The 16,846-nt window shown below is 39.3% G+C and overlaps 1 protein-coding gene across 5 annotated transcripts in view; it reads right to left on the bottom strand.

The window, feature by feature from the left end:
- Window positions 1–4,143: 4,143 nt before the first annotated feature.
- Window positions 4,144–16,846, bottom strand: part of PPP1R12A (protein phosphatase 1, regulatory subunit 12A) — a 75,906-nt gene continuing 63,203 nt past the window's right edge. For 2 of the 5 annotated variants that reach the window (XM_010561827.1, XM_010561824.1), the window contains 3 exons: window positions 13,908–13,938; window positions 12,863–12,913; window positions 4,144–6,289 (listed from right to left, as the gene is read on the bottom strand). In XM_010561827.1, the coding sequence (XP_010560129.1) occupies window positions 12,882–12,913; window positions 13,908–13,938 (63 nt within the window). In that variant the 3' untranslated portion in view covers window positions 4,144–6,289; window positions 12,863–12,881. The remainder of the gene's footprint in view (window positions 6,290–12,862; window positions 12,914–13,907; window positions 13,939–16,846) is intronic. The other 3 variants (XM_010561826.1, XM_010561822.1, XM_010561825.1) reach the window with 2 other exon arrangements.

Below are 16,846 nucleotides of genomic sequence, written 5' to 3' on the forward strand. Positions count from 1 at the left end.
CTCCTCCGCCGGCTGTCTGTCCTCGGCTGTCTGTCCTCGGCTCCCGGCCGAAACGGGGCGAGGAACACGGGCACTCAGTCCCGCAGGGGCATTAGACGCGCTCGCCTCCCCCCCCAGCCCTTCTAACTTCGGAGTTGCTCCTTTTTTTTTATGCGGGGGACTGAGGAAGGATGAGGAAAGCTCGCCTGTTTTCCTAGAGCACTGGCATTCTATACCGGAGGAGTTACCAGGCAATTTACTTCATGCAGCACCGATAGCCCTTAACGAAGCGGGAGGGGAGAGCTGAGTGAGATTCGCTGCTTTTTGTACAGCTAGAACTAGAGGGGTGAGCTGGTAACAGTCGGGGAATCGTCCCCGTGGTATCAGCAGTTGATGTAAATGCGGATTTTTAAACTCACTTTTCCATTAAATCTTTCTGGGCAGCGACTAGACTGCGTCGCTAGACATGTATTTTGTGTAAATTTTGTGTAAATGTGTATTTCGTGCCAGCTGATGTAACAAAGCCATGCTCCTTTCTTTGAAAGACTTGGGGTGCAGGTCCGGGTAACCCCTCAGACAGCAGCAGCTTTATTTTAGTTAGCTGTAACCTAGCAGCTCCCTCAGACCAGGCCTATCCTTTTTTGAGGTAGGGACGTATTAAAACAGGGGCACATAACTTAGACACAAATGAGGGCAACAGGGCTATTTTCTGTTTTCTTTCAGGGGGAGATGAAGGGCATGGGGATGCGCAGCAGGCAGAGGGGACGCACAGGACAGAGGGATGCGCAGCAGCTTCTCCCTGCACTGGTTTGGAGAGGAGTTCAGCCCGGTGAGTCTCTGCTCAAAGGACCCTGTAGTAGAACAGGTGGAGCGCAGAAAGACCGTACCAAGGAAATAAACAGGTTCTTCTCACACACACACACACACACACACACCCCGTTTGGTTTTTTTTTTCTCCAGCAAATAAAACAAAGGGAAAAGACCACACTGGAAGATGAATTGTGCTGTCTTGGCTAACTACTTCTCCTAAGCTTTAATAGGTTCCCAAAACAGGCATGTAGAACCCAGGTAAGAAGGGTGAAATAATTAAGAGTTGGAATGTGGGGCTTTTGTGTCTGCTGTAATTATCTGTGGGCCAGATCAGAAATGTTAGACATCCAACAGGTGACGATGTTTTTAGGGGAAAAGCGAACAGTTCCTCCTTTCTCTAAAGGCTACATACTTTTCCTATCTAATCAGTAATACAAAATGGGGAGGTGCTGACACAAGCAAGAATAGCCGATGACTTCATCAGTGTGGCAGCAGCTCTCCCTTTAAAGTGTGAGCAATTCGTTGTGGGTTTGGGAGGTTTTGTTTTTTTTTTTTAAAAAGTCCCTTTTATGCAGGAACCTGCAGTCACCTTTAGGACTGTTCTAGTCTTACTTCAAACCTCTGCTGAGACAGAGCACAAGACTACTTGCTGTTCCTCTCTAACAAACCCTAACTGCTGCTCTTGCAATCAAAACAAATGTAAAGCAACTAATTCTAGTCACCAGCATTTTTTACCCTTGTTATTAGTGGCTTTGACCTAAGAACTCGAGGAAGCTGCATCACCATAGCTAAGTGTTAACATTGTGTACATAACCATGAACTGCGAGAACTTCTGAAAAACTTCAGCAAATACTTTCTTCTGTCCCCCAACAGATGGAGTGGCTATTCCTGCATGGGGAAAAAGACCTGTAGTTTCACAGAGGTGCCCAGCAGAGCTGCAACAAAACTATTCTAAGATCTGAAGCAGGTGGGAAAGCAACACTCTACAATGCAGTTACAATTGCTTCTCCACCCTCTAAAAAGAGGCTCCACAAAAAATTCTGTCATGTTTGTATGGCTGTGGAGTTTTTCTTTTTTAAACCGTACGTTACGTAGTGAGCTCGTGTTGTGTTTTGCTGTGGCAGTCCTTCAGATTGTAGCTGGAAATTAAATTTTATCTATAAAACGTATTAACCTCTCAGTTACACAAAGAGTCAAAAGTTGTCTACTGCCCACACTGCATCACGTCAAGCTAGAGAAGCTGAAGCTACCACTAAAAGAGGAAGAGTGACTTTCAGTGTAACTAAGAATGTGGCTGCCCACACCTTCCATCCTGGACAGGCTCGAGGCCACCGCTACCACCCTCGCCCCGGGAGCTCCCGGGACCCGCAGCTGCCCTGCATCGCAGCGTGACAGACTTGGCCACCTCCGTTGATGCTTCTGCCGCAAGACCACAAGGAACACGACAAACAAAAGGGGGTGTGTGCCTTTCTGGAGGAGCTGGTGTGCTACACAGGTGGGTAAGACCTTAAGAGGCCCATAAAGGAACTGTGAAGTGCCAGCTGTGGAGAGTCAAGCCACTTCCAGGATCACCCAGATGAAGTTCGAGTCAGTTGTAACGATTCTCTTCATAATCACTTCATTTAAAAATAAATACCTCCTCTGAGCAGTATTACAAGCCAGCAGCAAGGCATAATTCACAGTGTTGGTAGCTTTGGACAATTTTTTCTCCCTGAACAGGAGTTTGGATGTGATGGGGCCCTGAACTCTGACTTTGGAACAGTTTTGTTCTGGTGTGTCCCCTGCCTTTCTCCACGTGAACTGTTAATTTTCTGACATGGTGTTGCCTTTCCACATCCGGCATCGTGGCATACTTCCTCCTCACCGCCTGCTTTTCTTTGTGTAGATTTCCTGCCTACCGACATGCGGATGTTTTTGGCGTTATGTGGTGCCCTCACTCTTGGCTATAAACCTCATGGTTAAGTCAGCTGGCAGGGGCAGGAGCCATCTCATATAGAGCCCATTTCTGTATGGTAAAGGTGAAGGAAATGATTAAAATTTCTCCCTTGACACACATCTCCTAAAGCGGGTATCTTCAGCCACCCAAAAGCATGCCTTTTTTCTCTTCTATAAGATGATGCGTAAATAGTTCCTCTTTGTTTTTTAGAAACGAGGACATTTCTTCTATGACAAGACACATTTGCTCTTATGAGACCAGCAAATGGACAGTGGCCAGGAATATTGAACAGGTAAGATTAACACCCATTGGTTTAATGTTCATCTGAGCACAAACCAAAGTTTAGTATGGAAGGTATTTCTGAAGGAGGGTATACCGAGAGTCACATTTTGTACTTGGCACTGAGCAAACAAATGCACCAAGCTACACAATATGAATTATACCTGCTCTTTTTGGAATCTGGCAAGGAAATAGCAAAAATCTGAAAGCAGTGTGCGGTAGGAACTAGGGAGGTCCAAAGGGAATTGTTTACAAAGAGGGAGACAAGGTGGGCAAAAAATGAAGTTCCAGCTCCCGAGTCTTTTCTTCTAGGTAACTGCTACCGTTTGGAGCCACTAAGGTGAGGCAGTCCTCGCGCGGCCGCGCTGCCTCCACCCTCCCTGCGCTCTGCTGCTCCGGCTGCTTCCCCAGCTGCGGTCACTCCTGCCCGGGTTACGGCTTCCTTCACGGCTGGGGCTGGGCATGCCCTTCGCCTCTTAACTCGCCAGCACCAGCTACTTCCATGCCTCCATGTGTATTTGATGTTAATTCCGGGACACAGAGATCCCTTTCCGCACGGTGACAACTCCCCTGAAAATCTAAGCTGCTGTTCTGAATTACCACTTACGCCATTAGTCACTTAAGGAAGCTTACCAGAGTCAGCAGCCAGCAATAACACATTTCTTGTATGCAGACTGTCTCCTAAATAATAAAAGTGTCTCCTCCACTGCCCATTTTCTCTCTGTGGTAGCTGGATTTTCTGGGGATGCGTTTGATCTGCAATACGATCAGTACAATAAGACGGTGACACAAGTTTATAGCAATTGCTTTGTGAGACTCGGCTAACGTCACGTAAAAAATGGTTCTCAGATTCTGCACACAGACAGGTTTATGTAAAATGTATAAACATTTGTCCAAGTTGTTACAGATTGCATAAATATGGCATTTTTACTGTTGCATTTACAGATGTGCATGTACAATGATGTGCAAATAATCACAATTTGATTACAGTCTTTTAAAGGTACTCGAACCTTGCATCCAACTAACGCCATGAATGAAAAATGCCCACCAAAGAATTTAAATAGCAAACTTATAACATGGTTTAAATTCATAACAAATTTCAACGTCTTCTCAGTAAAACTTTCACACATGTAAAATAGTTTGTATTCATTTTATTTGTATATGTCAAAATACAATTTTTTTTTCCAAAATAGTGGGTTTTGCAACTAGTTTCATGCAGATACAAGGTCTGCTCAGTACTACCAATAAAATCAATATAGCACAGTAGCCATTCATTTTTTAGATATAAAGAATAAATAACCTAAATATAAAACACTAAAATATTAGAAACATGTATTTATTCATTCACAGGCACCCAAACTTTACCAAATATAATCCAGAATATGCCTAACTGTCTTGTAACAGAACTCAATGCGTTGCAGCCATTCAATTCTGTATTTTATGTTAGCGTAAGACAATGGAAGTCCCTATGGTTCAGACCCACCTCTCATACAGATCAATTACAATAAGATATCTCATACTATCCGTGTACCTTTAAAATCAAGAATCCTGAGCGTGGTAGTAAGAGCATAACCTTACATCTTCAAAAAACCAATCAACAGAGAGAGGACATCATGTCTTCCTTACCAAAACATACCCCACCCCCGTAAAACTAACCCCCACCCCCCAAGTAGGCAGTAGAACACAATGACCTTTTTAAATGAAGGGGTACAAATTCACATTTAATATAGTATACAATATATCAATAATACAATAGCTACTACAAGCTTTACAATGTACAATTTGTTTTAATGGCTGATCCGTTCAGTGGTTTTAGGCAATAAACTATGTGCCAATAGAATGTCGTATTTTGAATGGTTTAGTGAAAATATAAAAGCTGTTTCTAACAAAAGCGATCTTCACTTAAGTACTTTTTTTGTTTTTAAAGGCCACTGAAATGTATAAAATGGTCTGACATGATGGTGTTATCAAATTGGATGCCTTCTCACATGGCAACAACAGTGCATATAAACATTAATGTGAGTGTAATGGGTTATGTTTTTCAAATGATTTAGTACATTACTTTGGCTAGCACAACAGTTTTGGACAGCACTCAGATAAATACAGGTATGTGAAATGTAGTGAAGCAGTTATATTTATGCAACTTTTTATTATGGTGAACACTATCAAATGAAAAAAAATGGGAGGAAAAGATAATAAAGTATTTTATATAGTTTAGACCTTTTGTAAAGATAGGGCTCCATACAATGTACAATGTCTAAATTCTTTATACCATAAAAATTAATGAACTTTGTTAAACACACTATTCTGGAGTAGCCTAATTTGCATTAACAGACATTTGCAATAGGGAAATATATTCAAGCATGCCACGTGGTGGTCTGAAAAATCAAACCAGTACACATTTATATATACAGCATCACTCAGTACCTGCTCAAATGAATGTGACGATTACAGGATCTAACATCTTTCACTACAAACTTCTTTTTTTTTTTTTTTTTAAAGTGACCAATAAAGGCAGAAAACAGGACTCTTAAAATATTTCTAGTTTCAACTGACTTTTAAAGCATTTTGTATAGGAAATAAATGCATATTGCACAAACAGTGAAAGCAAATGTTCCACCAAACATCTCTGTTCCAGGTGGTTGGACAATACAATTCTAGGTAGCTACACAAATATGTAATTTAAAAGGGTGTGTGGTCTCTGCAAATGGTAAAGCTGTGAAAACACTGTACAAGAAAATCTGGTACATGAATAATTAGAAGGGAAAAAAAAAATTCCAAACTTAAGATTTAAAGAAAAACTGAGTATAGAAAAAACTGGGAATTGTGGCACAACAAAAACATCATCGAGTAACTGTCTTCTGTGAGAGCTGAAAGCTTTTGTTGATGTAAAAGTGTTTATGTACAACTAAGGCTTACTGGTTAAATATCTGAGGCGTATCTGGCCTTGAACACTTTCCTTATTATGCTGTAGCTGTAAACAAGATTTCTCAGTCATTTTATCTTCTCAGCAGCTGCATTTTAACAGAAACAATGATCTTGATACAAAAAAACACACAGGTAAGAGGGCGTTTGGCAGGATATCTGAAAATGACAGTCTCCAAGGGATCTTCCCACACTTCCAGCGACTGCCATACTATGGTCCACTGGAGTTACTAGTGATGTGCAATACCGTTATTTGCTGCTGTAGTAAACCCTTTATTTGGAAAGTTTGCTTATAACTCTGATCAAGGCCCCATTTTCATCTTTTAGCCTCTGGTTGTCTGCCTTCAGGTCTGGTAGCATCTATGAAAAATGAAACATGATGGTTATTTGCTATTACACCCCAAGTAAAAGCAGCAAGACTAAACAAGCACTGGGGAGAAAAATCTTTATTCAGCTTAAGCATCTTTGCAGTTCTCCCCCTTCATATCAGCAGTTCAGAAAAATCTCACCTTTTAGCATGATACAGTTAAGAGTTATAGATTAGGAGTTTTTACTTGCTTGGACTAGACGCACTAAAACTTAGTGGTGCAGATGACAAGCCTCTAACAAAAGCATTTATAGTAGCATGAGGAAAGTAATTAAATGCTTCAAATTTCAGTGCAAAACAAAAAAATGTTAATTACCAACAATTTAAAGAGGCTTGCCCATACTGCTCTTGCACACTTTCAGAAAAACATGCTGTAGCTAAGCATATCTACCACTGTGCTCTTGGATGATTTCAATCTGATCAGATACAGTGTGATTCAGCTCGTTAGCTCATAGCATTAATCTTCCAACCACTTCCAAACTCATGTTGAAGCACACATCCTATAATTTGCGATCACATCCCTGAATAGCAGAGTTCACACAAGATCAGATCATCGAAAGCGATCACTGAAACACCAGGCTGCATACTCAGGCACACAAGTTAGGAGTTGGCAAGTTAAGGTTGCCACAGGAGACGGGTGACACGCAAGCACAAAAGCTGGAAGGCAGAAGCCAAGTGAGGTGAGAGTTGGACAGGATCAGACAGGAAAGGAGGACAAGTCAGTGCACAGAGGTTCCTCCTGGGAGAATTTAACTTGTCAGAGAAACCAGAAGTAATCTCGGCAGTTCTCCGTATCTACATTCACACACTGATAGCAAACCAACTATAATACTCGTGGCTAAATTACGTGTATGGTTTCCAGCAGCAGGTTTACACAGGAGGCAACAGCCTATTCCTGCACAGCGGTTATTCAGTAACCTCCAGTGCAAGTGCATGCAAGCGGTCTAAGTCCAGCTAGCGACCTATGTAACAACTGCTACACAATTTTTCATGATGAAATTTCCTTGCCGCTAGTTTTGTTTTCATTTTATTCAAGCAAAATCACACTTTCAACCCGATTATATTTAGAACATTATTAGGGAACAGAAAGAACTGAGGAGTTTAAAAATGCAGGGTTAATGAACTGTGCATTACACCAGAGGCTTCATTTACACATCTCCTCTGAAGGATTCCTGTCCACACTCAGTTCACCAAACACCAGACACTCTCACAGAGCGAAACACGATGGTGCACTGAGGATGACTGAGGTTATAGGATCTCTAGTTCATTTACCTGCAAATACCAAAGTATGTGAAAGGAAGACGCCAGGAGATCGTAAGAGGAAAAAAGGTGATCTCTACAATTAGAGTAAGTAAAAATCATTCTGCTAACCTGGATTCCAGCTCTGCTCCATGGTGGAGCTTAGGGCAAGCCACCTAAACTGAGCTCTTCACAGAGTCAGAGGGAAGCTTCCATTGTAGTCAAGTGAGAGCTGTGCTCTGAACAAGAAGTGCTGTAAAATGCTGATTACTTTCAAAAACCGTGTCAAGGTGTTTGAAATTGGGCAACACAAGTAATCATTTGGCAATTTTCAAGTATTACCTGTATTAAGTTTTCTAGGCTGTAAAATAAGCTGCTGTTGTCTGAGACAGACGTGCTAGGGGTCATATCCAGATAACAGGCACGTGTACCGTGCATTTGTGTGTGCACCTGTATCCTAGGATAAACCTGGGGTTGTTCTATGACATGTATCTGCAAACAACGAAACAGCCATTTGTTCAGGCAAAGCAACTAAAACCTTTCCTTCCTCCTTTTCATTTGGTTACGGACTTCATACCGAAGATCCTGGGTGAAACCACAACAGCCTTCATCTAGCTGTGCAAGGAAGCAAGGGAGTCTGGGTTTGTTCTGTTAAACGGGTATCTCGACAAGTGTTGTCACATATGCTACCCAATGAAACCTCGAAGCGGCTCCAGCAACGTCACAGTCCTCTTTCAGCTTACTGCCTAGGGAGATGGAGCCCATCACGCTTAATTACATACAGGCAGACCCACAGAGTGGTGTATTTTCTGGTGAACTGTTTTAACAAAAAAGCTGCTGTTCAAATTTAGAGCTTTAACATAATCATTACCATTATATGTCTGCAAATCTTTGTAGATAGATTTTAATCCTGATTAAACTAATAAGTAGCATAGGTATTAAGGAAATATTTTCTCTTTTATTGTGAGTCTGCTAAAGAATAGGGGAAGACTGGTGGGAGACAAAAGCAGTTATGAGTAATAGGAGATTGATCAGGAAGGATAAGCTCAAGTAACCTAAAATACTTGTGCTTCTCATCTCTACTAATCCCCACATACTTTAAACCTAGCCAAAGACATTTATACAATTTTCTCGGAGCAGTGCATTCCTATGGTACTCAAACTTCTCATGAGGTGACACCACACACCTTTAATGTGCAGAGGCAGGGAAAAAACGCTTTGCAGTGAATTCAGTAAAATTACAGTTACATACTGTACTTAAAACTTTGAATTCCAACTTGCTTCTCACTAAAATAGCAAAGTATCTTCCTGTGATGAGATTCCTGAGTAAGGTTACAAATGCACTATTTTGCCTATCTGTATTATATGACTAGCTAGTAACTTTGCAGTGCTGTCACTGAGCAAATAATTATTCAGTAATCACCTGACATATGTGAAGCCAACTCAGATCTGTACAGTAATAATAATGTCTGTGTTTGCTGGAGGATTTAGCAGTTTTTAGATACGAAACAGCTTTGTAAATTAAGATTACAAAAAGCTCATGAACAGTTAAGGTACCTGTTCAGATGAATCAGGCTATGGTTAAGCTACCATCACAATGTCAAGCTTCCCTGCTGTGTTTTTATTGCTTTTATTTTGCTAGCCAGGCTCCTCAAGCTCTACAATGATCTGCCATTGAAAACTCCTCCTACAAAAAGGAATACTGAATAGTTTTCTGTGGGTTAACACCCTGAACTGGCTTACCATGGTTAAAGGAATGCCAGTGCTAGCAAAAAAAGATGGTATGGATGTGTGGCTGTGGATGGCAGTCATTAGATTAGCTCAGCTGCATTGAAAAACCACATTGCTAGCTGAAGCTGATGTGAAACGGGCTGCCCTAAAGGGACAGCTCTCCCTCCTCATGCAGCAGTACGCGCCTGCTGCCGTCTGCGTGTTAGTTCAGTGATTCAACAACGCTGGGGTGAGATGGATCAAGTAATATAAGGAATAAAGGGATTTGCTTTCAGCCAGGTCAGTGAGCTGACTTGACTCACTCAGCAAGGGTTAAGACAAGGGAACATTGAGGAATGCAGGGCCTGGACCAGGAACAACCTCTCTACCCATGTCCTATTGTTAGGCCAGCTCCAGGAAGACAGGAAGCCAAAGGATAAACCTTCCTCTTTATTCCGTGCCTCTTAGTGGGGAAAACCTGAGATTGGACTCTGAGCAGGATGAAAAAATGTACACTCATCGCCTTGCTTCTAAAGTGGGAAGGGGAGTAGGCGAGGGAAAGCAGTTTAGCAAGAGTCACTGTGCAGAAGGAATTTTTTTTTTTTTTTTCAACCTACACATCTTAAAAGCTCACTGAAACCTCCATCCTATGCAGTTGTTATGTAAGAGGAAGAAAGGCATATAGATGTGGTGTGGCATGAAACCACATTTTGTTCATCACAGAAGTTTTGAACCTTCAGTGGGTTTCTGAAACAGCCCTGCAATAACACCAAGGACAACAAACTGGCATTTTTTTTCCAAGATGAAACTCAAAACAGCCCATACCTTTAACAGAAAGGGACTGAACCAGATGGCCGAGTAAGCATGACCCAATCTGACACACTAGGCAGGGGTTTTTGTGTCTGTGTTTGCACAGCCCATGCATTATAGGATTCTGGTCCACGACTGGAATGCCTGCATATGTAGCAATATAAATCAAAATCCGTAACTTAGTGCTAAAACTGGGTATTTTAAGCTGTGTAGATAAAAATAAGGGTTGGCCAAAACCACATGCATGGGAAGTTAATACGTGAAAATACTAATCGACTTGAAATTCCAACAGATTTCTGAAAGAAAAGACTTTGGTCCCCTCTAAATACTAAAACACACAAATGTAAGAAATAAAGTTGCTAATGCAACTGTTCAGGAATGCACAGTACTGAAATCAGTTCTCAAACATTCTTTAGTTGAGACTAGATTTGTATCAATTCTATGCACTTCAATTATACGGCCGTAAGAAAGCTCAATTCCTAATTTCAATTTGTTAGAAAACTGGAGGCAAATCTATTTGAGCATTTAGTCAAACATCAAAACAAGGGAGTGACTCCAGTGTATCCTAACGCGAACTCAAATCCTTTCAATTGTTGCCCAGGTTTTAACACGTCAAAGGTCTCCTGGATCACTGCCAATTTATCTTCAAGTAAGCAAGGACAAACTTGAGTGCTAGTAAGGACAATACCATACCATACCGACACATCTGTGACACCTCTGGTTGGTACACCGGACACCATGCTTTAGCCACACTTCCATAACCGAGCAGCGGTAAGTCAGTTTCTGACACACAAGTGTTAATAGTAAACTTCTACCCAAGCACAAACTGAACGTCAACACCTGCCTGGCTACACAAAGGAGAAGGAAGAAATTACAAGTCCACAGAGCGCAGTTGCCTACAGGACCCTGACAGCTTGGCAACCACTCGGGTCAAGGCCCTATTCTCAGTCACCAGTCGCTCATTTATGTGTCTCAAAGATTGAATCTGCTTTATTTGTTGCAGGTTCTGCAGGAATCAAAGAAATAGGAGTGAAAAGGAGAAAAAAAACCACATGTATATTATGTTGATAAGAACTAGAGATGAGCAAAATTGAAAGAAAACTTAGAAGAGACAGTCCTGTTTAAAGTAGATAAGTCGCTGTGAAAGGAAAGTATCAAAGAGTGGCACATTCTTGAAAAGCAATCTAAGAACCAGCAGTGATTAGTCACAGCTTTCCAAAACAGTTCAGGATACATTAACAATGAGAGCTATTCCTGGAATTCTTTACTTAACATCCTAATTGCACAAACTAAATCTCCTATTCAAAAGTCTGTAAATAATGACACATTTAACATATACTTTTACACGGCAGTGTAACAAATGATAGGAAGATTATTTAATCTTTCATTTAAAACCTTCACATACTGCTTATTGAAAGTAAGCTTTTGAAAAAAGGCATTACATTTGCATTCTCTGTTTTTCTTGGAAACCCAACCTTCCCTGACAGGAATTTACAGGTTGATGATAGAAGCTCACATCCTGTCTTCCACTCTTAGACAGAATTATTTTCCTATACCATAGTTTGCTTTCTACATATTTCACTTCTAAAGACCCCTCAAGGAACCACAGACATTGTGTCCTCCCTTACAGCAAACTATCTTGGTCCGAATCCAAGGGAGCTGGCGGCATCGTGGTTGCCTTCTGCCTACATCTGCCTGTCAGCTTCAATTATTTCAACAAAACTTCGTGCATGTATTTTAATGGAAAGTATTTGGAAGTTAATGCCATTTCCAAGCACCAGAGGGAGCTCAAAAATGAGCTTGAAAGGAAAGTTTTTATTAACCAATGACAAATATCAAATGTCAAAACAGTGGTGGTACTTTAAAATTTTGGAGTGCAAAAATGTTTTCTATTTCATCATGTTCCACTAGTTTTCTAGGCATACTTTAATTCTATCAGTTTCGTTTGCCCTGTCCAATATTACATCCAAGGACATCATAGAAAACAAACTTGCCAAATTCCTCACCCTTCTTATTAATTCTATCAGTTTGGTTCACCCTGTCCAATATTATATCCAAGGACATATAATACAAAACAAACCTGCCAAATTCCTCACCCTTCTTAATCATATCAGAGGATGTAACATTGATAAACCAGGAAATGAGAAAAGTCATACCATGACTGGCTAAAAAGCCAGAAATGTATTTAAAAAGTATTTTTCTTCTGGGATTCAGTTTATACATAGTTGAAAAAAACCGGAAATCTGCGCATGTGGTAAATGTTACTTATTTGTCAATGTCTGAAATCTATCTACTGCTTTTTGTTAACTAAAACCTGATTATTATCCACTCTATAAAAATCAAAGTTTTTCTTTCAATATTGGTAACATGCTGTCTAATACATAATTCAGAAAGCATGAGGTAACAGTTGAAGCAACATTTAATGCTTAAATACCTATGGAATTATATGCTACCATTATTTTTAAGTTAATAAAATATAGGGTATCGCATCAAAATCATAGATTGTGATTCCATCTTGATTAGATCAAGATATGTTTCACTCCAACCATCTCTGATGTTTCTTGTTAGCCAGTATGCTACAGAAGCCTAAGCCTCAGCACCTTTTTAGAAGTCATACATGTATGACTGCTTATGCCGCTGTAACAGCTTCACTACAAGCTCCATGACATGAGTGATTTTGAAATGCAGCTGTAACTTAGTTATTTTCTAAAGAAATTACAGAGACCAGTAATACTGCGAGACTACATGTTGCACTGACATAGTCATACACTTTGTTATTAATAGTTTAACGTGTAATAGTTTACTTACTTTCAGTTCCTCTTCCATTTCAGATATCCTTCTTTCTAGAGCTCTTCTTTCCTAAATCAAAAGATGTGTGTTAACATTGAACAATACCATTTTAAAAAAATGACTGCTTGTAAATACTGTGGTAACAGTGAAACACTTCAAGTTTCAAAGATCATACAACCAAAAGCATAGTGTGGATAGGAAACTTGTGATGGCAGTGATATATAGAAATTTTGTCACCCCTTCCTTCACACAAATTTAGACAGGCTGTTAAGTACCATTTGCTTGGATTTATTTTTCATGAGCTAGGCTTCTGTAATAGCTTAATATACAAGAAATGCAGAAAATGATCAGAAACAAACAAGAGCATTAAAAGAAACAAGCACAAAAGCATAAGCTTTCATAGACAAGCAAACGTAGCTGAAACATCTGTCTCAGCTCAGTGGGATCTGTCCACACTATAAACTGCAACGTAGTGTAGATACACCCAAATTTACATTAAAGGACTTCAGCTGAGTACCAAAGAAATCTAGCTACGTAAGACCACCTGCTTCTTGAGTAAATGTTTCCTGAATATTTTCTGCGTTTCTAGTATAGTTTTTTTTCCTTTTTTCCTTTTTACCTGAGAAGCAGGAGAAATTATCCTTTGCAGAGAACTTCAGGTTGTTTTGATTACACTGACTACAGTACCCAAGCTAGCTTATTGAAAGTTAGCTGAGGGTTTTCTATACTATGCTGCAGTCTGCAGTGCAGACACTCTACCATATTTCTACATGATGTTCTTTCGTTTAAACCTAATTTTCAACACATCTGACATATGAATAGCTGATGCAACAGACTTCAGGGGTTTATAGCTTGATTGCTTGCTCTCCTGTGTCAGACAATGCAGTGTGCCTCATTTAAAAGCAGCTGCAGTTATCAGTACTCTACATTCAGATTCTTCCAAAGTGTGAAAGGCAAAAGCAAGAGATTATTGCAAAGTGGACATATGCATCTGCATACAACGGTGTTACGCAAACAGCAAGCAGCATTGACTGAGGTGTGTAAAACTTTGGTTAGATCATACCGCCCAGTAGATACTGACTCTTGCCGGTCACCTTTCAGATATAAATCATTTGAATTTAGTTTAATCATAGTGCAGTTATACCCCAACATTTTCCCATTTTAGCAAACAACTTTAAAGGTTTATCAAAGTAATAGATTACTGCAGTTGTTAGTACTTAATGTACTTAACTCCTTCGAGTTAAGACCTTTCCCATAATGATACTGACTGATAGTAATGGGCATAGTAAGTACCAGCAAGTTAACTGCAGTAGCAAGTGACTAACAAAAAACCCACACCATCTTACATTACTTAGAATTGTATCAGTTACCTACTAGCTTTGAAGAATAACGTATATTACCAGTGTTCTTATATTAAGCAGTATTTGACAATTCCTGCAATTACCAAGGGATGAATGATCAAATAGATCTCAAAATTTCAGATGGTTAGAATTTGTTAGTCCTTTCGATGCATTTGCTTAACTAGCATGTTGAACTTGTCTAAGAACAACTATTAGCAATAAAAGCCAATTAAATAAAACCTGTATTTCATTAACTTTGTATACTTCACATTATATAACAGAAACATTTAAATGGACTGGCCTAGATATAAGATTTTTTAAAAAACATATTGTTTTGATTAGATGAAGCTATGCTTCTCTTTTTCCTGAACTGCTTACTCTTTTAGGAAGTGGCTTGAGGAATGCCAACAAAATAATACATTGCAGTTTCACTGGGAAGAGTTGCCAGTATTATTTGATTAGTCCCTGGACTCAAAGAAAGGGTTTGAAATTTATGCAGTCTAAAATTTTATGATACGCTTCAACAACTCTATAAGGTACGCCGAGGAACTTTTGTAACCCTCAAAATGAAAAAAATACATGCTAGTCTCTCAGCTTATAAAATACAATAGCTCATTTGTATTTATCAAAGCAACTAGGAACCACAGGCTTGGTGCAGTGAGATTGAGGTATGGGGGTATACATAGGTGAAAAATTGAACCCAGAGTTATAAAATTCTTAAGAAGTAAAACCAGATGTATATACCTACATATATTTGTATATTCAGTAATGGCAAAAAAAATACCTCTCCACAACCCAAATTCCCAGCTCATGAATTCTAAATTTGGGGGAAACTGGTTAAAGGTACCTACAATTCTGAATTCTAATCCAGAATGAAACCGGGCAGTTTGAGTTTTATTATCACATCATATGAAATTCTGCAAAGGACTTTTACCTTACTTTTCAGAGTGACAGGTCATTAATGAAACCCTTATTTTTGCCTATTTATTGTGAGGGCCTTGCATCTGTGATCCAATTTCTCCTCCCCATCTCCATGGAAATAGCCCCTTTCTGGTAAACAGTTGTCAAATGAACAATATCAACAATCACAAATCACATCATGGAAACCCACTTCTGAAGGCTGAGTTCAAATAAAATTCAAAGCCAGTATTTTCTAAATTTGATTACCGTGCAATTCTAGGTTTAATAAATGTTCCCATCTTCTTTACTGAAAAGATATGTTTGAGCTTGAAAATGTCATAGTTCAAAGATGCCTTCACGTTTTTCTCTGCCAGCCTTTTATTTCTTCCAATTTATTCTCACCACTTTACTTTTTCCCTCCCCTTTTTTCTGTGTAATTTATATAGACATCTTCAGGTTTGTATTTTGTTTTAGTGAAGTTATATACTTGGAAAAGTATAGTTAGAAAAGCTCTACAATTTTTTTCTATGTTTTACATTTATGTTGTTACATTACACATTAAAAAGATGTCTTTAAAATTATTCTTAAATTCTGAATTTGGTAAGCTTATTTCTAGAGACCAGTTGTTGATGACTAGCAGCTGAGAGACTGCTTCAGTCACTTTCAAAGCAAAAGTAACTCCAGATTTTAACAAGGGAAATACTATCACAAAGAAATTCCTGTTTTAAATTCTTGTCTGAGAAGTTTAAAATTATAAAATACAAGGAACATCTCCTAAATCTTACGTAAATCACGTTTCAGCCATACAGCATTATCACTAACTTTATTTTTTTACCTGCTAGCTTTAATACCAATACATTTAGGAAGAATAACATTTCTGAAAGACATTTTGCTGTTGGACTAAATGTCTTTAAAAAAAAAGGTGCAAGAATTTCTAATATAGCCAAATGTTTTAATGCAATGGCCTATTTTGGGAAAACGCAAAGCAGCAATTTAAAACTGAAATAATGTTTAGCTATGCAGTACTGAATGCTCTGCAGTATGGAACCTATATAGTAATGGACGCAGCTAATCTATGAAATAATTAAATGTCCACTTGTGTGGCCATGACAGCAAGCATGAAACCAATTAAAGCTGCTGATGAAACTTTTTTACTGATGAAATCACCGTCTACAGCAGGATGCCAAAAAAATCAAGGAGAAATAGGTGCTAAAAGGCTGCTGCAATTATCTGGAGAGATTATTAAGATAAAGATAATGGAACTTCAGGAAGTGCCTGAGAGAATTTCTATAGCTCCACGTGCCCTATAAAATCTACCAAGTGTTTGTTTATACACCAGACAGGTTTGTAGAACTAAAAATTGTGTTCTAAACCTCAAATACTGGAAAGTAAACATAGAAGGCTAGTGAATGTGAAGTTTGCCAGAGACAAATAAATGTATAACTTACTACTGTCAAAGTCCATTTAGTTTTCTTCCCATTTAAGTGTCTAATGTGTCACTCCAGGATCAGGGGAGGAGAAAGGAACATGTGGCCAGGGTCATGCAGGAAGCCAGGACCACAACAAAACCGACATAGTTTGCTTTACGTTGCTGTGGAACTAAACTTTTCTAGGGATGGATTTTAAACTAGCATGAAACTACAGCCCAGAATTATCATGTGTCCAACTTCTGAAATAATTCCTGTAGTCTATCTCACATATGGATTTATTATATGACTCCTTTCCTATTCAATTTAGGGTTGTCTCTGACCCTGATGCCTCT

This window comes from Haliaeetus leucocephalus, unplaced genomic scaffold, assembly GCF_000737465.1.
Source record: "Haliaeetus leucocephalus isolate CR32 unplaced genomic scaffold, Haliaeetus_leucocephalus-4.0 Scaffold151, whole genome shotgun sequence".
Taxonomy (NCBI): Eukaryota; Metazoa; Chordata; class Aves; order Accipitriformes; family Accipitridae; genus Haliaeetus; species Haliaeetus leucocephalus.